The 23,346-nt window shown below is 38.6% G+C and overlaps 1 protein-coding gene across 1 annotated transcript in view; it reads right to left on the bottom strand.

The window, feature by feature from the left end:
* Galphas (G protein alpha s subunit) overlaps window positions 1-23,346 on the bottom strand; it is an 89,566-nt gene that overhangs the window by 44,037 nt on the left and 22,183 nt on the right. The window contains exons 2-3 of the mRNA XM_067108755.1: window positions 18,424-18,496; window positions 10,387-10,441 (exon numbers count right to left, since the gene is read on the bottom strand). Of these exons, the coding sequence (XP_066964856.1) occupies window positions 10,387-10,441; window positions 18,424-18,496 (128 nt within the window). The remainder of the gene's footprint in view (window positions 1-10,386; window positions 10,442-18,423; window positions 18,497-23,346) is intronic.

Below are 23,346 nucleotides of genomic sequence, written 5' to 3'. Positions count from 1 at the left end.
TTCCTTCATCCTCAAGAATTCCATTCTGTCTTCCAATCTTTTATCGGTAACTCGCTTTCCCATTCTCTTTCTTTTTTTGAAGATGAGGGGGAGACGCATGGCTCGGAGGGAGAGGGAGAGGGAGAAGTCTCCTATTCCATCTCATCCTATCCCTCCTTTCTGCAGAGGACGATCCCAGACCCCGTCAACGTGCCTCCGGTGCTAATAAGAAGATCAATACCGAGAAATGAGCTTTTACATCCAAATTAGAAGAGGGTGACTGGTGGCCGACGTATTCCATCCCATCATTTTTCATCCACAGATCCCCATGTACTGCCATCACCGCCCCCCTCCTCCAACCCCTCCTCTCTCTCACTACCACCACCACCAACACCTACAACCACCACTAACCAACACTCGCCCAGTCGCCCTCTCCTTCTTAGATGTGCACCTACCCCCTCCCCTCCCCTCTCAACGATGCAGTCTTCGACTTCCTTCCCATGAAAGGGGGATTAAAAAAAAATGGACGCAGTATAAGAGTACCATTCGAGAGAGAGAGAGAGAGAGAGAGAGAGAGAGAGAGAGAGAGAGAGAGAAAATAATTTTTGCTAGAGCCTATTTCTCCTTCAAACTGTTTTTATCCTATCCGAGTCGTTTTATTCAAGTATCGCTGCAAGTCATGGGGAGGTCATGCTCGTTCCCCATCTCCCCCCTCCCCTGATCTGCCCCTTCCAAATAGCCCTCCCTCCCTCGCCAAAAGCTAGTTCAGCTGAATCTGACCAGAACAGAATGCATCAGCAGAAGCACGGCCTCTTTCTTGAATCGCTCCACCATCAACAGGTGGTGGTGCTGGTGATTGTAGGTGGGATACCTGGGTAGGGTGAATTAACAAGGGAGCACAGCTGAGTGGAATACAAATGAAATGGGCAAAGGATGAAAGGGGAAAAACGAAGGGGAAGATGAGAGGGGAACTGGCACGGCCTTGTCCCTTACTGCTCCAGCGAGCTGCCCTCCCGCCACCACCCCTCAAAAGGGGGAGAAAAATAAAAACACGTTCTACCCGAGATAGAAACCTAAAAAAAAAAAGTAAGGATAAAAGACCCCAAACTTCGACCACTCATAACTCGGAATCTCTCGTAAATTCCTGGTAGCGTTTCAACACACAAACCAAACCGCGACCAGTCTAACGTGTCACAGAAATGCGGGAGCCGGGCCACAACCTTAATCATGCATGCAGGTAAACCAAAATCGAAAGCAATTCGCAAGCAATCGACTGGAAAAACCTGGGTACAGTTGCGCACGCGTCAACATAGGAGGAAACACCGTATCTAGCACTATCGAACAGTTCGCGTATCTTCACTGAATACGGGGTCAAGGCCACGTGCGTCCTCCCAACCCATCATTTGTTTACCTAACCCAAGGTTTCCTTCCTAGACATTGCATTTCTGCAATACAGTCCTCACCCGGATCAAATGCTATTCTTAATCGTCATCAAAACTGCAAAATCCAATCGGCCAAAGACTGAACTCAAGTCCAATCCACAAATTAAGCAAGTCACCTGCACAAAACAAGAATGTAATATATATAGGCTATATATATACATACATACATACATACATACATACATATACACACACATATATATACACATACTTTTCCGAAATAAAACGGTATAGGGTGTGTCGAATTCCAACTCTATCTCCAACTTGTCTTTCAGATATGCCAGGTATTCGATATTCACGTCCTATGTCAATTATCAAGCAACCATTACAATCTATTAACTATTCCACTGAACACTTGACAAAACAAAAATTTAATACATTTTTGTATATATATTACAGTATCTAACAGGATAAAACAAAGTTATTATGACCATATACGCTTTATCTACACGAAAAAAATTACGGGGCACCTTAAAATGTAAAATCTAAATTACTCAATGGTAAAAAATATGCCGTGATACATACCGAAATATATCATTTACCCTAGAAATGTAAAGAAACAGACGGTCTTGCCACCTACCAACGTTTGCAAATCAGTAAGTATGAGAAAGGAGGAGAAACTTATGCGTATCGTGAGAAATTTTAATCTAGTACTTTACTTAAAAAAAAATCAGCATTCATATTCCATACGCAGGCTACATCTACGAACACTGTTCTTTTTCTATGTTAAGAAATATGTTCGCTTACCATAAGTTAACGGAAAGGGGGCTACTGTGCATAAACCTTCAACACTTCCTGGCAATGCGTGAATACCATTACCAAGCACGGTGAGACCACTTCGTAAATGAAAATCAAATATACAAATACAGTACTACAAAATATAAGTGCCTGTAGTATGCATAGTTGTCGCTACTGACCGTCACACGCTCAACACTTACAGGGACTCAGATGTTGATCGCGCTCATGCTTAGTAGGTACAAACTGTTTGTCGAAACCCAGGTTTCGACAAACATTTTGTCTTGGCCGTTTTACATGAATATGTTACACGACAGAAGGAATGCTAACCCAGAAAACTCACCTAAGTTGTGTCATATAACTGAAAGCATTTCCCACTTTTTGCGACTGTCATTCCCTTACTTATTTAATGTTCTGACACTTATTTTCACGTACTCAAAGTTATTCAAGGTCAAATAAAATTCCAAGGAAGAGTATCAAGAAAAAATCTTGAAACCGACCTGCCATTTATGTATTACAAATAAATTCTAAACTTCTCACTGTAATCAATCACATGGAAACTACAACTGGAAGAAGAGTAAAAACACATCCAAGGCCAACATAACTTCAGACTTTCCCCATCATATATCTGCGATAATACCTTTGATGGACAATTATTAATACTTCCTATTTCCGATATGTTTGGAGAGGGATAACTGTTATCTTTCTCCGTTTTACACAGCCGTTTACAGGGACAGAAACAAAAGCAGTAAGTTTTGAAGTTGACTGCTCAAACTGTTATCTACTTTTTTCTCAAAATCGTACTTACTGGTGTCACGAATTCAATGCTCTGTTGTACTTCACTATATTGCCTAAATTTTCAAAAAAATTATCTAATCATGTGTAATTATATGTTAATCTTCAACCCGTGATTAGTCAGACAACTAATCAAATCAAAATGCAGAAAAACATCTACCCAAGGAGACACATCTCGTAATCCTACTTCCAAAACAACTCGTAGTCTCACTTCCAAAAGATCTCGTAATCCCACTTCCAAAAGATCTCGTAATCCCACTTCCAAAAGATCTCGTAATCTCACTTCCAAAACATCTCGTAATCCCACTTCCTAAACATCTTGTAATCCTACTTCCAAAACATCTCGTAGTCTCACTTCCAAAATATCTCGTAATCCCACTTCCAAAATATCTCGTAATCCCACTTCCAAAATATCTCGTAATCTCACTTCCAAAACATCTCGTAATCCTATTTCCAAAACATCTGGTAACCCTACTTCCAAAACATCTCCGAGTCCCACCTCCAAAAGATCTCGTAATTCCACTTCCTAAACATCTCGTAATCCCACTTCCAAAACATCTTGTAATCCCAATTCCTAAACATCCCTTAGTCTCACTTCCAAAACATCTCTTAGTCTCACTTCCAAAAGATCTCGTAATCCCAATTCCAAAAGATCTCGTAATCCCACTCCCAAGAGATCTCGTAATCCCACTTCCTAAACATCTCGCATTCCCACTTCCAGAACATCTCGTAATCCCACTTCCTACATGTCTCGTGAGCCCACTTCTAAACCTACTGCTTTATCAAAGTTATTTGCTTTAAATGACTGTGAACTTCTACTGTTTTACACAATATACTGTATACATATATTATAAATTATGTATGTGGGTGTGTACATTTATATAAATTGGCACTTTTAAATCAATCACATTCGTAAATAATCGTCCATACCAATACAGGCTGCTGAAGATAATTATTGCAAAATTTAGTTTTAGCTTTCGGTTAACTGTATTTATTATTCGATAAAACACTCATGACTGACCTTTCTTATAGACGCAACAGTATATTTCAAACAACACACCACCACCAAAATCAATTATTAATATTTAATCGCATTCAATACACAGCAATGAAACAAGAAATTACAAATATTTCAAACACTGGATAAACGTCAATGGAAGTAATTAACCCAAACCAAAAAAAAACCAGTGATTTTCAACAGAACTTCCGTCCTAACTGCCAAGGTCATCGACAAAGAGAGAGAGAGAGAGAGAGAGAGAGAGAGAGAGAGAGAGAGAGAGAGCCAACAGCCAACACGAAATGTCTATAGACGATCATGTCTGTGAGCGATATGGTCACCAAAGACAACTGAACTATTCAAAAACGCCCACAGAACACCAGGAAGTGGAGGTGCCGACTCTACCCGATCTTGACCCCTAAACTGAGAGAGAGAGAGAGAGAGAGAGAGAGAGAGAGAGAGAGAGAGAGAGAGAGAGAGAGAGATGAATCCCCAAATACAAAACTGTGTGTAAATAAGGAAAAATCTAGAACAGAGTAACGACACCCCTATTTCCACCACCTTCACATCCATCTCGGGTTGAGGTTCAGCAACGAGGTTAGACGAGAAACAAGAGGGAGGGAGGGAGGGAGAGAGGAGGATGGGGAGGGAATTGCAGAGAAAACGGATGCGGATGTTGGCCACAAAGACAGAAAGCGGAGAGAGAGAGAGAGAGAGAGAGAGAGAGAGAGAGAGAGAGAGAGAGAGAGAGAGAGAGAGAGAGAGAGAGAGAGTAAAATGGGGAAGGGGAAGAGAAGTGGCAGAGGCATTGGTCGTGCAGTGGAGGAGGAGGAGGAGGAGGAGGAGGAGGAGGAGGAGGAGGAGCAGGAGGAGGAGGTGGAGGAGGAACAGCAGCGGCAGCAGCAGCACCAGTAGGGAGTGGAGGATGAGGAGGAGGAGGAGGCTGAGGAGGGAGGTGGTGTCTATTTATAGAGCGAGATGCGCGACTACCGGCAAGCAGTTACTCGAAGGAAAACTCCCCCAACCAGCCACACTATCACGTACACACATACATATCGACACAAGTATTGAGAGAGAGAGAGAGAGAGAGAGAGAGAGAGAGAGATCGCAGTGTCGTCTACTGGTGCCATCAATGTTGGCGATACTGATGCTGTGTGTCTATGGCCGTCTTTCAGACACCCTCTCTCTACTAGCCTACTCTACCGTCATGGAGGATAGGAAGGGGGAGAATGGAAGAGTCCCCAGCACACCCACTGTTGCCAACTACCGCTTACGCCTGACGTTCTTCTGTCTGATACGACGACCAAAGGGTGGCAGTCGGTGTTGGTGCTGCTGCTCCTGCAAATCCCTCTGAAACTAGTGGTTTATGTGAAAGGGGAAAAACACACCAAAGTGGGAGGGTTGCAGGATGACACCCAAACCGGGAGAACAGACTTTCATTAAGAAAAAATGGCCCAGTTTTGCATGTCCTTCTGAAGCAAATGCCATATCCTTCCCTCAATATAAAACCTCTCTCTTGGCAAAACACGAACATCGCTGTATCCTAATTGTTAATGAATCATCCGACAAACTCATAATTTCCTCACGACCTCTTTCTCCACCATGAGGTCCTTTCGGATCGGGGAGGTTTTGCCCAAGCAAATAAATACAGCTGCCCCTTTTACCTGTAAAGCCAGGCACGTCCTCTAAAGCACCACTCCTCCGTTAAGGAAAATGAGCAAAATGTCAATTTCCAGTCGTCACTGGTGACATCAATCCGCACATAAGAATGGCTCTTTCAACCACCACACCAAACCTGATCCGCATAAAACGAAAAAACCCCGAGACTACAGTATTGCACTTTGATACTTGTTCGCTTTAGTCCGCTTACCTGTTATCGTGCCACTCACCTGCCCTCGTTTACAAAGATCGTGTAATCTAGGCCTTTCAGTACACTGCAACCAATGTCACTTTATTTCACCTCATTCATTACAAAAAAAAACTACCGGTTTTCCCCCTCTACGTAACATACACGCGATAAATATAGCTATATATATATGTGTGTAATGCTTTATTGGGAAGGCAAAATTCAAGGATATGAGACTTATTTCAGAAAGGAATAACAGCAGTATGTAGTGGCATAATTAAACGAAGATTAGTGAAACACTAAATATGACTGCTTGAAATGCAACCACGGGACAAAGATACAAAAAATGAAGAAGTTTAAGTCCAAAATATGTTGGATATAATAAACATTTAGGGATAAATTCACGCAAGTACTGTGGCGAGAAAAGAAACTCTACTTGAGAAAGGTAAATTCACTGAAAGGTTAATTGGCAAATGACTCAAAATATGCGAGATACTCATCTGAAGAGAGAGAACTTCTGTTCCAATTAAGTGAATATTGTGAACAGTTGTTATATAAAGAGGCTACAACAGAAGCAAAACTGAATGACGCAGGAGTGGAAGGGGTTAAGTGTCAATTTGAAAATGCCCAAGGAAGTGCCTGTTGATGATGTAAAAGACAAACTAAAGGTATGAAGCCTTAAACGGCACCAATAGAAATGGAATTACACATCACTGATTAAAACCATGTTGGCTGGTTCAGAGAAAGCATTATCAATCTGATGTTTTACAAAAACTTTCCTCATAATTTTTTTTGTGTCTTAATACAGTAGTACTTTAGTAACGCAGTTCAATACGATTTCAAGAGATAGCTTTTGCTATTAGACTTTCTTTTTTGGCTTACTTTCAGTAACACTACAGGGAGTTGTCTGGTCCAACAGCTGAGTTAATTCCCCGGGTTAATTTACTTTCTGATCATTTCTATACTGAAGTTCTGTAGTGTTAGGAGGCTGCTGCCACTGAGGTCAGTGAATGCTGTTGCATCATTTATCTCAAGGAATGGGTTTAGAGGTTACTAAAAGATGAGTACTGTATAGTATTCATAAGCCTTCATGTACTTTTTACTCTGAGAGGGCCAATATCACTTTTCCCTTTCTGATTGTGCATGAAAAAACTCTTGGGTTAGTTCTTATATTCTCTGCAGTTCTGATTTGCTTTGGTTTTCAGATATAAGAAAATTTACCAGTCTTTGTCCAGTCTCAAGTATTCCTGCGATTATTATGAGTGGGATTTAAGTTTTATGGTATCAGCGTTAAGGTATCAATCTTAAATTTTCATTTTGACTCTCCTTGTTGGAATATCGACCATTAGTACCTTGGGATTATGAGGTTCACTATAGGAAAATTTTACATATTATTATTCACTAGATGAGACCTACTCATATGGAACAACCCCACAGGGGCCACTGACTTGAAAGCTTCCAAAGAATATGGTATTCATTAGGAAGAAGTAGAGGAAGTAAATGGAAATACAGTAAGAGGAGATCCTACTTATTAAAAAAAAGAATTAAGATAATGTATTACAAAGCCAGAAGAACAGTATTAGGGTAGTAATGCATTGCATTTTGGCTTTAACTTCCGAAGTTCCAATTGCATGACATCGCCTAGGAGGCTGTTCCCCAGTCCAATGGTGTGAGGAATAAAGGACCTCTGGAACTGAGCAGTTCGACAATGAGGCACATTTACAGCATATTGGCGTTGCTGTTCAGTGAATGTCTGCTCTCGGCAGATAAATGGAATCAGGGGTCAATTGTGAATATAAGGCAGGATTTTCCAAAAAGTTCATAGACTTTTCATGTATTTATTTAAAGGATTTGTGTTTGCTTTTAACCTAGTCTGCACATAAAGGTCAAAAGCCAATAAGAGTAAGACCACAATATGGAAGGTAGGAAAAGTATACCTTAGTTTAACCAGACCACTGAGCTGATTAACAGCTCTCCTAGGGCTGGCCCGAAGGATTAGATTTATTTTACGTGGCTAAGAACCAATTGGTTACCTAGCAACGGGACCTACAGCTTATTGTGGAATCTGAACCACATCATAGCGAGAAATTAATTTCTATCACCAGAAATAAATTCCTCTTATTCTTCATTGTTCGGTCAGAGATTCGAACTTGCGGCCAGCAGAATGCTAGCTGAGAACGGAACCCACTCACCCAACGAAGAACCTGGAAGGTAGCAAGTCTCTCTTCTAAGTTACAAGAAGCCAATAAGGAAAGGCTCCCTTGATCCAAGTTAAAGGCTGTAAAGCTTCTTTGATGAATAATTGCACCAATAAAAAAAAAAAAAAAAATAATAATAAAAAATAAAATAAAATAATTAACTAGCTATATTACGGCAACTTTAAATAAATGTCTATATCAGACTAGTTACGAAAGGTTAAGACTTTTGTTGTTTTAAATTTAAGAGATCTGAACATTAAATCCCTAAATCTCAAAAATAATGCCACCAAAACACAAGATAGCAATAAAGACTCAGGAGTTAGTCTGCCTTGTCAGATATGATATTCAGATTTAAACTTGTAGTAACCAAGCTACTAAAGTAATACTGATGAATTCCACACACTGCACATCAACTGTGTAAAAAGTTTGCACATCAACTGTGTACAAAGTTTGCTCAGGAAAAAAACTTGCATGTCACAAACATTGTAAATAAGTGTGAAGTGCTTGAGACAAGCAACAAATAAAATTTTTGAAGTAAAATATATAAATAACTAAATTAGATGGTAAACAAAGTATGGCAGGGATATACTATGCTATAAAGAATGTATTAACTATGAGTGTGACTCAAGGTGGTTGGGGAGTTTTTTCAAGATGGATTTTAGTGGACACAGTAAAGAAAACTGGTTAAAATTTTTACAAAATGAATATAAATACTTCTTAAAAACCAGAAGACCATCAAGTAATGTTTACATTTTTTTACACCACAAGAAACTATTTTAGTTTTTAAATATATAGTTATTTCTATATTTGTTGAAATAACCAAACTATCTATTTCTACTAACTGTTCCCAAAAAGATATTTTTGTTTTTAAAGCCAACTAGAAAATAATTTGTGTTAAAGGTTCGATTTTCACAGCATATACATTCCATGCATTTATTAGAAGGTATGAACAAAATTACAATCCATAAACTTCGTTTCTTCTGTGCAACATCTATACTGTCCATACCACAAAGGTATGATATTAGAAGAAGAAGAAGAAGAAGAAGAAGAAGAAGAAGAAGAAGAAGAAGAAGAAGAAGAAGAAGAAGAAAGAAGAAGAAGAAAAAAAAAAAAAAAAAAAAAACTACCCATACCCCTGGCTTACTGACACTTGTTATCATCACATTCCCCACCCCTTCCTTTTTTTCTTTTGAGGGTGAAAGACAGCATAACAAATGCCAACTGTTTTGTTTCTTTCTTTTACTTTTCATTCATACCCTTTAACCTCATCCCACCTAACTATTCAGCCATATCTTTACCATGTTTCAATTTCACTTCTCATTCAAGTGCAGGCAAAACCTTTCAGTCTAGAACTGACGGAGTGGTCTCAATAAACTTTTGACAGTTAATATCAAACTAAACCCCTTTGCAACATCCCCCACACCAGAGAGACTGATTTGAACAAAACTGAAGCCTTATCTTCAAAACTGTTTCTAAATTCATACTACCTGATAATCGTAAAATCTTTCCAAAGCATGTTCCTAGAATTTTTCCCAGAATTTTACAGAGCCAACCTTCTTACAGCCACTCTAACGTTGGGTGAAGGGGTATGATTTGAACAAAAGCTTATGCTACATAAGGATAATTGCACTTTAATGTTACTCTCAAAATGGTTCTTCCGAAGATTATTACCATTATAGACTTTCCAGTGAAATCTTTCCATACTTAAAAAATTTGAAGATAATATTACTGTATATCAATCAGTACTTAAAATGGCTGTAAGGGATTTTAAACATTTATTTATCAAATATCAGAAGTCTTTAAGAAAAGTGTTTCAAGAGCAACTTTGCAAATTGTCACAGTGGCAATATTCTTTTGTTGCATAAATTTTAGTTTGCTCAGTCTACCTTTCCCAAGGATTGGATGGGGACAACAAAAGGGGCTCCTTTAAAACTTTTACACTGGCAACAGTAAGGGGGCAAATAGTACAATCATCTTGAATGTGATACATAACTGTTAAAATAAAAGTATCAAAATTCTTTTGGGTAAATCCTTTATCTAGTGCCTTGGTAGTATACAGGGTACCGAGACACCAATAAAAACCTATATCATCTTGGGATAAAAGTAACTTAATACAAAAAAAAATACACAACAGTAATTGGTTCTGTATCAAGGAATTTTCACAAAAGTTAAAGTACATGCAAGCTGCATCTAATGATTTAAGAACTGCCCAAATTATGCATACTTTTGACATACCTCAATATAAGTAATATTACTGAAATGACTTAAAACTACTTCCACTTCTACTAATACCAACACCACCAATACTTTCCCAACAATTTAATGAAATCTGGAATCATACAGTAGAGAGATTAGAACATTGTCTTTAAAAACCTGAGTAAAAACAGTACTCACCAAGATGGCATCACGGATGTTGCATTTGATGCCTTTGATCTTTTCTCTCTTCTCCCTGTAAATGAGCAAATTTGGTGTGTTAATAACTTCATTATATTTCAATCACAGTCCTACAAAACACTAATTTTAGAAAAGAGAGAGAGAGAGAGAGAGAGAGAGAGAGAGAGAGAGAGAGAGAGAGAGAGAGAGAGAGAGAGAGAGAGAGAGAGAGAGAGTATATGCAGCAAAAGCGCTCATAATTTTTGCTAGTAGAGTTAAGCATATACCAAACTTGGATATTTTTCAAGTAATTTACTATTAAATTTACAGTACAGTATGGAGTTCCAACTCTTCGCTGTACTGTAAAATTTTAGTTATGTATCTTAATTGCCATTAAGCTACCTAACTGAGATACTGAATCATGTTTATACAATTATCAAATTGTTAACTAACCACTGAGAAATTATACCAGTCTTCCAGAGCAATAAGTATTCGTCTGTTCTTATACTACCTTGTAATAGCATACTATTCTATAAAGTTTCCTATACTGACACAGCTGTATTAGTGCAACTGTTTTACTTAATTGGGAGCAATTCAATTCTGAACAGCAAAAAATTCAGGTGCAAATCAATTCTGAAAGGTCAAAAATTCTAATTAGTCAACTCATAGTAGATTCGTTGCAGGTATTGTTGGGCAACTATAAACAGTGAAGCCATTGCTATTAATATATGACCACAGCATATTTTTATTTAAAAAATAATATACGATACAAATCTACATACTTTTTGCGGAACATGTAAATCTACATGTAATAAATGGCATATTACACTTGGACTTTGCCTAGCCCCTGTGCTAACCTCTCAAACCTTAGGGACAGTGAGTATCATTCCTAATCTTTATATTACCATAATTTTTGTGTGTGTACAGTATAGCTCCAAAAGTATTTTCATAAAACAACTCATCTCTTAGAATAATCACCATCTCAATGCCCTAAATATTTTTTGTTTGCCAACTAAGAGTCTTATAAGATATTACCATTATCACAACTGATATTTCAAGCACACTTTTATTAATACATTATTATATGTCTAAATATACTATTTTGCAGCTCAACCACCTCATTCCAAAATTCTAAATGGAAGTAGACATCACACTGCTACTTAATTCTATTACTATATGCATTAAGTACAAAACTAACTGAAGATCAAGACTACACAGGAGAGGAACCCACAGCAGTGAAGGGTGGCCATGCTATAAGCTCCTTTGGCTCTTAGAACTTAAAAAGTTACCAACATCCAATGGCTCAGTGTCATCAATCAATGATGCTTCAAGGTCATCCAGCCCTAAGATGGGAGAAGTGCACTGGTATTTGGTTGTGTGAGCAAGGAGGATGTTCCAAGATTATTGCAAGATACATGGAGGGGCAACAGATGAAGGAGAGGCTCTTGGAAGCAGTTCTCTTAAACAGACAAAAAATGCTGCTCTTTTGGCAAGTCTCTCTGAACTGCTCAAGTGGGAAAATCTGAGCAGTTTGACATGCCTCTGCTGTGACACTTCCAGCTCTTCCTTTCTTTTTGCCTTTATTGCAGTTTTCTTTGTAATGTCTTAGGGTTGGCGACACTCAAGATGACTGTTTAGAAATCATCTCCAAGACAGCTAGTACACTCTGACTAAAATTACAATATACCATGTGACCTAATGCAACCCTTCTACATCAATCCTCTCTGTGAGAATAATTAGGTCATCACTGGTTGAGCTGATGCCCAAGTGAACACTAGCATGTATACCTGCTGGACAGTCAGCAGCCAGAAACACCCCTCTGAGCTGGAAGATAGTCCTTTCACAGACAAGATGAGGTACTTGGAAACACGCACCCCACATCTATCAAAAACATCAAAATTTCTCACTCGGATGGAATACAACAGAGGACATTATGGCTTCCATCCAGAACTAAGCCTGTATGAAATACTCATTAAAAGAAGAGAGACTGATGATTCTAGACCTACAATGACCTACTCTCCACAAAAATTGGACAATAAAAATGTGGAATAGTTATCAACAACTTCTACCACATCCTTCAACAAAATTGTCTTCACTCTGCAGATAGAGTATGAGATTTGAAGATCTTGCAGAACGGGCTGGGAATAGGATCCATCACTGAAAGGTGAGGCATACACATCCCAAAGTACATTCTACCCAAGGCTCTGCCCTGCCACAGGAGTTATGGTCTACCATTCTAGTCTGAAAATCCTTTCAACTATATAGTTGTTACAATAACAAAGAAGGTATGACAGATGAACTACCCTTCTCCATGAACATTCACGAACAACCTTTACCAAAATCTCTTCTACCATATACAAAAGTTGATGTGACAATATCAGTGTCAAGACACACCACTGGGCACGCAGGTAGATTTCCTTTTTTGCATATGTAAACCAAGATTTGTCTCATGTGGGAGGTCCTGTGTTGACAAGGTAAGTGTGAGACAAACAACTGAACAGACACAGTCTTCATGCACACCAATGCATAATGTTCTACCTTTGTCCAAAGTTCGACTGAAACTCCTTCCATCATGTAGTTGTGATTACAATGAGTATGAGGGACGGATAGCCTTTCTTCATACATATCTATGCACGACAGCCTGCCTTTATACCAAGTTTGACTGAAAGCCCTTCAGCCCTGTATAATGAGTTGCAACAAAACAAATCTCACATGCTCTCCCTTCAACCATACCTACACATAATATTCTGCATTATGTTTGACCAGAATCACTCCAACTGCATGAAACTGTGATTACAAAACGATGAAACGACTATGGTCCCCCTGACTTTGTCAACAGAGGGCTTTCAAATTTGTCACCAGACAACTTACAAACCATCTTGGGCAAATTGATCATCACCAAATGACTAGTGTGCATGAATACCAATATTCACAATGCAAATCCAAAGTAGAACAAAAATCGGCGTACTAATACCAGTCACAACAAGCAGATATGTTGTCAGATGCTGCAAAACCAACAACAGTGAAAGAGGAAGGTTCCCACAAGGGACCACCTCATCACTTATCAACCGCTAGCAGGGTAGTTGGGATTCTAACAATGACCTACTCCAACGTGACCCGCAAAGAAATACAACTCTGAAGCAATGGTCTGTGCCGTACATATTATGAACACTTATCTTGTATGCAACCATCATGTCACAACAAGTATACAGCAGAATGCACTAGAGCCATCAAATCAACCAACAAGCAAGGGGGATGAACGCTGAAGTTATTCTACAGACAAATCATATCTTATAAATCTGGTTTTCCCTAACAAAAAATTATTGCAATATGAAAGATACAATAGGTTCTGTTGCTATGGTGGCAACATATCTGGAAGCAACACAGCAATCAAGAGAAATATTCTGGAAACTTACACAACCAATAGTGTCACTAGAGATTGCACAAAAAAGATTATATTGAACTAATGAAAGGTTCTATCAAATATTAACTCCTCATGGTCTGTGCAAAAACTGTATTATCATGCTCATACGGTTTTGTATTTATCAAAACCGAACATTTAACATTGAGGCCCCTAGCATTCCCCTGTTAACTGCAGCCTAATAGTTGACAGCCTAACAGTTGACAATGGCTATCTAGTCCCCCTTTAGGAGGAACTGCATCTTTCAGCAGCAAAATAAATTGTGCGCGCTAATGAGCTGGGCTACAGTTGCTTCTACCAGGACAGATTAGGAATTATCTTCTGCCAGCCTAATACATCAACAATTATCCCTTTCCTCTCAAATTTCTCTAAACTAGCTCCTCTTTAGATTTTTTGTTAAAGGAAGCAGTTTTCACAAAATATTCATCTTCCACAAGATTACTGTGTTGTGTAACTTTACGAGAGTGTGGTCCTTGCAACGAAAGCCTTAGGACTCCTCTTGCTATCCTGTACTAGAGCCAAGCAAGTTATAGCAGAGGAGACCTACTGAAGATAATTTCTCAAATTTCTCTATAATTATGCTTCCCCATTCCCATCAAGAACACAATTTTCTTTCCCCCCTCAGATGAAACAGATTCATTTCACTGTACATCCCTCCCATCTGCTCTACATTCCTTACCAAAACCTCCTGTCTCAATGTAGGGTAACCTAAATAGAAATGGGTTTCTACTCTGCCTGAAAAGTATCCTGCCTTCCACACACGTACCAGTCCCACGCCCCACCTTCCACAACAATACAATCAACATAGAGATTTAATATATATCCTAAGGCAGTTACAAACATGCAATAGGTATTAAGACATGTAGGTACGTTTCTTTCTGCTAGGTACTTTTCATCTATTCCTTTTGGTCTCTTCCCACTTGGCTGTTCCACTTCTGCAACTCTGCTTTGCTTCTCTCATTTAAAAATAAAAGCCTCCCACACATCTAAACAACCCGATTGTATTGTTAACAAGGTAAGCAAGGACTTAGGGAGATTTAAGTTGTTCTACAAGTAAGGTTAATGAGCAAATGAATCTCAAAATAAGAACTGCATATGGAGAGGTGTTGGATAGAATAAGAATGGGCAGAGGGGAGGACCTCCAAAATTAAACAAGTTGATGAAGAAAGTGTAGACAAAGCAGCTGTAGTTCAACTGAATGAATACTCTGAGGATTTGTTGTGGAAAAAAAACAGGAGGGGGGGAAAAATGAACGATGCAAGAGTGGAATGGGTTAGTGTAAGGGGATTGATTATGGAAAATATACTGAGGATATAAAGATTGCATTTAAAAGATTGGTGGGTAGAGAGATACCGTGAGTTGACCAGATTACGTGTAAGATGATGTAGTAGAAGGTGAAAAAGGTGACTGCCTAACTGACCAAGGTACGCCAAGGATTCACAGGAATGGGTAAGGTGATTTTCATAAAAGGGGCATAACATTTACTTATTACTATAACAAATGTGTTTGATAGAATTTTTATTAAAAAAATAACAAGAATGACAGATGCTGACAGGAAAGATGATTCCAATTATTAACAAACAGTTTAAACAGACAAGTGAACTTTATTATTTCCTACAGGACTGGCCTGAAGGATTTGATCTAGGTGAAATATGTTATATTTAATATACTGCAACGAATTAAAAACTTGATGATGGATCAACTGAAAATATTGAATATCCTGATACAAATTCTTGTAAAGATCTGTTTAGAATACCTGACAAACATTTGATTATATTGCTAAAGATATGTGTTGAGTCCAAGTGTTAATCACCATTTATGGATTTAGTGTATGTTATTTATCAAATACCCATGGGTCACATGAGTGACAGTTCAAAGAAAGAACAACATTACTTTAATGAGGCTTTTTTTTTTTTTAATGAAGAACACCACAATCCAACACTTGGTTTGTTTAAATTTGTTAAGTCACATTAATTTTTCCACAATTATTGCCAGCTACTGAAAATGACGAATTTTAAATACAGGCAGTCCCCGGTTATCGGCGGGCTCAGTTATCGGCAATCTGGTTTTACAGTGCTTGTCTAGTGATGAGATTCGGCAATTTTTGGTGGCAAAAATCACTGATTTCCGCTTATCAGCGCCAATAATTGGGTACTGGTGCCGACACTACCTAACAGAGGCGTCGATAAGCCCCGATTTTCATTTATTGGTGATTTTCGGTTATCATCACGCTGTCAGAATGGAACCCCCACTGATAACCGGGGACTGCCTGTACCAACATATCACTGACAGGAAAATATATACTTGATCTGGTCATGGCAATTGCAGTTTTGGCTCCTTTATCAGTATCTTCACTACCTACAATGTTTACTAGTTCTGCACCCAAACATATTTCAACATTAATATCAGCTTGGAATGGATATTAAATCTGATGAACATAGGGATTTTTTTTTTGACAAATTTTGAATGGCTTCTAATGCACTCTGTGTCATTAAAAATGACAACTTTATGATGAAAAGTTTTTAATAATCTTTACTGCTGACCATGTTTAAGACAATTCTGCACTGAAAACAGCTATGATATTAGGTAATGAAAATTGGCTTGTTACACTTGAATATATTGCAGCAAACCCCATACCTAAGGAAGACTTGGATCCAACTGTACACAGTCGATTCCATAATGTGGGCCTTTATATCTTGTATGCTCGTTCACAATGTTCAGGGGTATATGCAAAACTTTTTGATAGATGTGCGAACACTTTGCACTAGTATGATTTAAGAAGGGGAAAATTCTAGTGTTGGAGGAAGTGTTATGTTTACACTTATTGATTCTGACAAGGGAAGAAGATTTTGGGTTTTGAAAAGAGAGGGTCTCTGGATCAAATGTTTGTTATGAAACAGCCTTACGGGAGGACTTTGGGAGCAAAAGAAAAGCTGTAAGTGGCATACATTGGTCTAGAAAAAGCTTATGACAGAACTGACAGAGAAGCCATGTGGAGATGTTGAGAACATGCAGTAGGGGCTAAATGATTAGTTGCTGAATCCGATAAATATTTCTATGAATAAAGTCAAACATTAGTAGCTTGTAGGTGGGAAGAGTGACTGGTCTGATGTAAAAATGGTCTGTGACTAGGTTATGTTTTCCTGGTTTGATGTAAAAATGGCCTGAGACTAGGTTATGTAGTGTAGCCTAAATAGATGTTTAAACTGTGAAGCGTGAACAATTTTTGGGAGTGACTGGTTTGGGGTAAAAATGGTCTGAGACTCAGCTGTGTCATATATACAGAGTTGTTTAAACCGTGAAGTGTGAAATACAAAATTAAGTTGTCCAACCAGTGCTGTTCTGAAACACCAGTTCCCTGTTATTACTGATTTTCTAAGAGGCAAGTTGAGAAATGACGAGTAATTCCTCTATTTAGTGATTTACTATAAAAATAAAAATAAAATGAAGTTTTCCCGTAAGGAAAGCTTAAGCTCTTGCATACAACACACAGATTAATATCTTTAAAGACTGAATAATTTAGAGGTTTGGCAAAGGAAAGAAAATGCAGGAACAAAGTTACTCAATAATTAGACGAGCTGTAAATGTGAGTGGAATGACTCATATTTGCAGATGATACAGTACTTAACACAGATAGCACATTTTTTTAATCAATAAAATGTTTAACCAGACCACAAAGTCAAAACTAAAGACCTGAGGAGGAAGCCGACAGTATATGTGAGAATGATTAAGGTTATGAAACTGCAAGGAAACCAGGAGATGGAACAGTACGTGTTAATATGAATGGTGGAAGAAGAGGCAGTAAATCAACAGTGGTACCTGGAAGTAAATATTTTGGATGATAAGCCGGATGGATGAAGTGTTGGATGGAAACAAGGTGAAACAAGAAACGTGGCAGAATATGCACAGAACACTGGAAGGACAACAGAAGTGTTTTTGGAAGACAAAGCTGTAGAGATGAATTGTTTATTTAGTATGTGTACCTTAGAATCGAAAGGGTGAAAAGTGAAAAGGTTAGTGTAGATGAAAGGAAGGAACGGAGTGCTTTGAAATGGTACAGGATTATAGGTGGGTACAAAGTATACAATTTGGAGTGTTGGATGGAAGGCATGGAGCTCCTAAGGAGGGCTGGACAGATCGAGTGAAATTGCCACTGAAAAGGAAGGACTTAATGTAGCTAAAGAGTGTATGCTGGACAGAGGTGAGTGGCACAACATAATTCAGGATCTAGGAAATTAACGTGGCCCTGATCATTGTCTGTCCTTAAATCCTTCCTGTTTCAGGAAACAGCTTAAATGTTGAAAAATATATACTTTTATATTTACATATTAAGATATGTATCCTTCAACAAATACTAAACTGAACAATATCCCCTTAATTGGGCAGGGTGATGCTATGGCGTACAGTAATGGTCTTCTGTTACAACATATAATAACAAGGCCTTGCACATGAAAAGTTCCTTTGTACCCTAGTCACATCAAAATATTGTATCTTGCATTTCAGCAATATATGGGTACAGATGAATTACAGTAAATGCTTCTTTTCCCTTCATTACTATGAAATTTTGTTATAAATAACTAACTTATATATCTGTATAAACAAAAATTGTTCGGTACACCCAAATACTCAGTACTCACTCTTCACTGAATCCATCGACATGTAGAATTCGCATTTGTTTCACAATAGTACTTTTTCCAGATTCACCAGCTCCTGCAATAAACAAAAGAAAAACAAATTACATTACAGATAATGATGACAAAATATTACAACATTTTCATTATAAGGAAGTAACAAGTACAGTGCCACTACATAATGTATTTCAGCTTCATTACTCACAGTTGTATTATTAGTATTAGTATACACTTATGGTCTTATATCAAAACAGATTTTTTCACAATCATTCAAAACAATACTGTCAACTTGAAACCTATTTTTGGAGTAACATACAATTACACAAACAGCAACAGTATTTACAACATCACATCAAAACAAGGATTTTCTTGTTCACTGCAGCATATTGAGCTACATATTACAATAACCCTGCCAATGCCAACACCTGTGAACACAGTAACTAGATTAATGGAGGATTGAAGACTAAAAGATCAAAAGTCAATTTCCATGAATTCCAGCTGTGAATGCAACAGGACAGCACAACTTTGGGTAGTGTCTAACAAATACTAAGCATAAAGCATGTGATGGAGCATTAATCAGCACTGAGGTTTCAAAGCCATAAGAACCTACATACCCACATACAGTGCAAGATTTTCATGATCCTCATCTGAATAGTCCCCTAAGGAGAGGATCAAAAAGCTCTCAATTCTCTCACCAGGTACTATTATCAGTCTCCACTAAAAACTTAGTGGACTAGAATGAGCTAGCCCTTTCCAACGTTTAGCTTACATGAAGAGAGAAATTGAAGGCAACACTCCCACCCCAAGCCTCTCTCAGTGCAAGATTTTCATGATCTTCATCTGAATAGTCCCCAAGGAGAGGATCAAAAGCTCTCAATTCTCTCACCAGGTACTATTAGCAGTCTCCACTAAAAACTTAGTGGACTAGAATGAGCTAGCCCTTTCCAACGTTTAGCTTACATGAAGAGAGAATTGAAGGCAACACTCCCACCCCAAGCCTCTCTCAGTGCAAGATTTTCATGATCTTCATCTGAATAGTCCCCAAGGAGAGGATCAAAAGCTCTCAATTCTCTCACCAGGTACTATTAGCAGTCTCCACTAAAAACTTAGTGGACTAGAATGAGCTAGCCCTTTTCCAACGTTTAGCTTACATGAAGAGAGAATTGAAGGCAACACTCCCACCCCAAGCCTCTCTCAGTGCAAGATCTTCATGATCTTCATCTGAATAGTCCCCTAAGGAGAGGATCAAAAAGCTCTCAATTCTCTCACCAGGTACTATTAGCAGTCTCCACTAAAAACTTAGTGGACTAGAATGAGCTAGCCCTTTCCAACGTTTAGCTTACATGAAGAGAGAATTGAAGGCAACACTCCCACCCCAAGCCTCTCTCAGTGCAAGATTTTCATGATCTTCATCTGAATAGTCCCCTAAGGAGAGGATCAAAAAGCTCTCAATTCTCTCACCAGGTACTATTAGCAGTCTCCACTAAAAACTTAGTGGACTAGAATGAGCTAGCCCTTTCCAACGTTTAGCTTACATGAAGAGAGAATTGAAGGCAACACTCCCACCCCAAGCCTCTCTCAGAGGCTCAGAGACTTCCTGGGTGAGACTACAGAGCAAAAGTCACTTCCCATTCCACAAGCAAGACTGCTCGAAGCTTCCCAAGACCATGGAGACCTCAATTGAGGCAGAGGTACAAGCCCTTCAGCAAGAAGACTGTAAGAGGGTGCGCTAAAAGCTTTCATTGCTAAAACACAAGGGAACTTGTCTTGACAGAGATAGATGAAGATGCCTGAACCCGACACATACCCTTCTTACAAAATTGACTAAAAACCTGATCTAACCAGACAGATACAGGCAGTCTCCGGTTATCGGTGGGCTCGGTTTTTGCCAATCTGGTTTTACAGCACTTGACTAGACAAAAATTGGCAATTTTCGGTGCCAAAAATTGCCGATGTCCGTTTATTGGTGCCGATAATCAGGTATTGGCCCTAATCTCCGGTTACTGCTGCCAATAAGCGCCAAAAATTGTCGATTTTCGGTTATCAGCGATTTTTGCTTATCACACTGTCAGAACGGAACTCCAAATATCGTAAATAACTTAAAAAAAAAATTTTTGTAATTAATCTCATTTCAGACAAATCAGTCACTGTGTTCAGCTTTGTTTGCGCTAGCACGCTCTCCCTCTCTCGATATATATAATAGAAACGGAAAGTTCCTACAAGGTGACAAGCTATGCAGGAACTTACCACTATTTTTTAAAGATCCCCTCCTATTGTTTTCAAAGGGAATTTTTTTTTTTTTTTTTTTTTGACTGCCTGGCACCTTAAAACTAATGTTTCCTGGAGACAACAATGACTAACCGGTATCTATTAGTAATACTTGGGGAAAACCGACGGGCTTCAGTAAGCAATCTTTTGTTTACCAATTCCAACGCATTTGAGCGTGATTTCTGACATTCAGTACTATTTTTCTAGAGTTCCATGGCTCTAGGCAAACAACTGGAAGGAGATACAGTTGTGGCATCAAAACCCTTTATAAAGAGTAGCTAAGATCTGGGCTCAAAGCCCAACTGCTTAAATTAAAGCAGAGTAGTTCAGAGGTGGTTGGCGAGGTATCGTGAAAATGGGGAGTCAAGTATTCCAACAGCCATCCCTAGGTTTGGGCATCCCAGGACAATTTCTGAGAGTTTCTTGCAAAATAAGACAATTTCTGAGAGTTTCTTGCAAAATAAAGTGTGTATTGGAAAAAAAGCCCTCTCTTAAAGCTCACAAAGTGAAAGAAGAGTATCCAGACGATCTCCAGGACATCTCTGTGAGGTGCATAAGATCATTTGGCAAAGGATATAAAGTATCACAGATTTTGTGCCAAGGTTAAGACAATACTGAATGCCCGAAACATTATACAGGCAGTCCCGGTTATCAGCAGGGGTTCCAGTTCTGATTTTCGGTTTCGACACCTCTGTTAGGTATGAATCAGATGAATCAGCGCCAAAACCCAACTATCGGCACCGGTATGAGGAAATTGGCAATTTTTGTCACTAGACAAGCGCCGTAAAACCAGATTGCTGATAACCGGGAACTGCCTGTAGATAGGAGGGCATTTTTGTAGGAACTTTCCGCTCCTATTGTATATGTATATAAAAAGGCAGTCCCCAGTTACCAGCGGGGGTTCTGTTCTGACAGTGTGATAACCGAAAATCATCGCCTCTGTTAGGTATGTATCAGCGCTAATACCCAATTATCGGCGGCGGCGATAAGCGGAGATCAGCGATTTTCATTGCTAGACAAGTGCCGTAAAACTGGACTGCCGATAACTGAGCCCCATCGATAACAGGGGACTGCCGTATATATATATTTACAGGTACAGGCAGCCCCCCCGCTAACGGCAATCCGGTAATATGGCGCTTGTCTAGCGACGAAAATCAGCAATTATTGGTGACGAAATTCGCCGATTTCCGCTTATCGGTGCCGATAATTGGGTACTGGCGCCAATACATACCTAACAGAAGTGCCAATAATCGAAAATCGGCTTTTTGGTGCCGATAAGCCCGAAAATCGCCGATTTTCGATTACCACACCCTCAGAACAGAACCCCAGCCAATAACAGGGGACTGCCTGTATTATCCTACTTACAATGGGGTTAGGTTCCAAAAAACCCATCGCTTGTTGGAAAAAACGTACCTCAAATATAGCCTACCCTACACTAGGGTACTCAGTACCATGTATACATACGTGGTACCCTAGCCTACACAATAAAGTATACTCTATACATATATGGTATAGTAGTTATTAATATCAGCTAATTCTGGAGGTTCATGCAGCCTAACTTATGATAATTCAATACAAAGAGAAATTGAATACCAAACCAGAGTTAGCCTAGCCTACACTAAAGTATATTGTATACACATACAGTAGCCTAGCCTACATATACTATACTCTACATTCACTTATTAATAACATATTATACAAACATCAATATAACAAATATGCATCTTTTCCATGGATCCTTTTAAAATGTTATGCTTTACTTCACTGTATCCAATAATAATGTATATATATTCTTATATTGATTTTGTATTATAAGTTGCAATCATAGTGATCAATGTTTTGGTTTGGATATTGATTATGCGGTAAGTTTATTTCGCCGTATTAACTCAGTTCACAGTGCTTTTCTTGCTTCTAGTTAGCGTAAATGAATCTCTAGTTACTTTATTTATATGGGGCAAGGTTATTTCTTGTTACTTTTTTCATTAATAGATGACGTTGGCCGTTTGGGGGCATGTTTTTGTGTAAAAAAATCAAGATTCCATTCGCTATTTTCACTTGATTTTATCATAATCCGAGCTTTACATATTTATCTTTTATCAGCGTGAAAAAGCAGTAATATGTGTTCTTTCATGCCCAGTAGTTTTGATTAAAATAAGTTCCCTCCAATTTTATTTACTGTACAGTCCAGTTTCATCCATACTGCCAATGCACAATAATTCATTCTCATTAGCAGCTTGAACAATGTTTTCTCAGCTTCAGCTGTAACTTACAGCTTAAATTTAGCAGTATATTTCCTTGCTGTCTTTTATCTATAGCGAATAAGGGTATAATGTAAAAATATATCAGTCCTATTCTACTTAATGTCATTTGTAGAATAACTACGGTAATTGTTTACTCCCATATGATGGCTGAAAAATAAGCGAAACAGCTGTTGTGATCCAATTCAGTTATAAGCAAAACAACAGTTTCTTGTCCGGTTGTTTATGGCTGTACGCGCTTACGCACGAGTATAACGTTACTAACAATACTTTTATCATTCTCTTTTACTTTTTTAACTAGAAGACTGGATAAAGAGATGGAGAAAAAGAAGTTGGTCTACTGTAATTATGGTCTCTCTCGCTGACTGATTGCACGCTGTTGCCTGCGCCTGCGCGAAATTTG

Source organism: Macrobrachium rosenbergii, chromosome 9 (genome assembly GCF_040412425.1).
Source record: "Macrobrachium rosenbergii isolate ZJJX-2024 chromosome 9, ASM4041242v1, whole genome shotgun sequence".
NCBI classification, from domain to species: domain Eukaryota; kingdom Metazoa; phylum Arthropoda; class Malacostraca; order Decapoda; family Palaemonidae; genus Macrobrachium; species Macrobrachium rosenbergii.
Note: the sequence above shows the minus strand (reverse complement) of the source record. Positions and strands in the feature narration are given on the sequence as shown.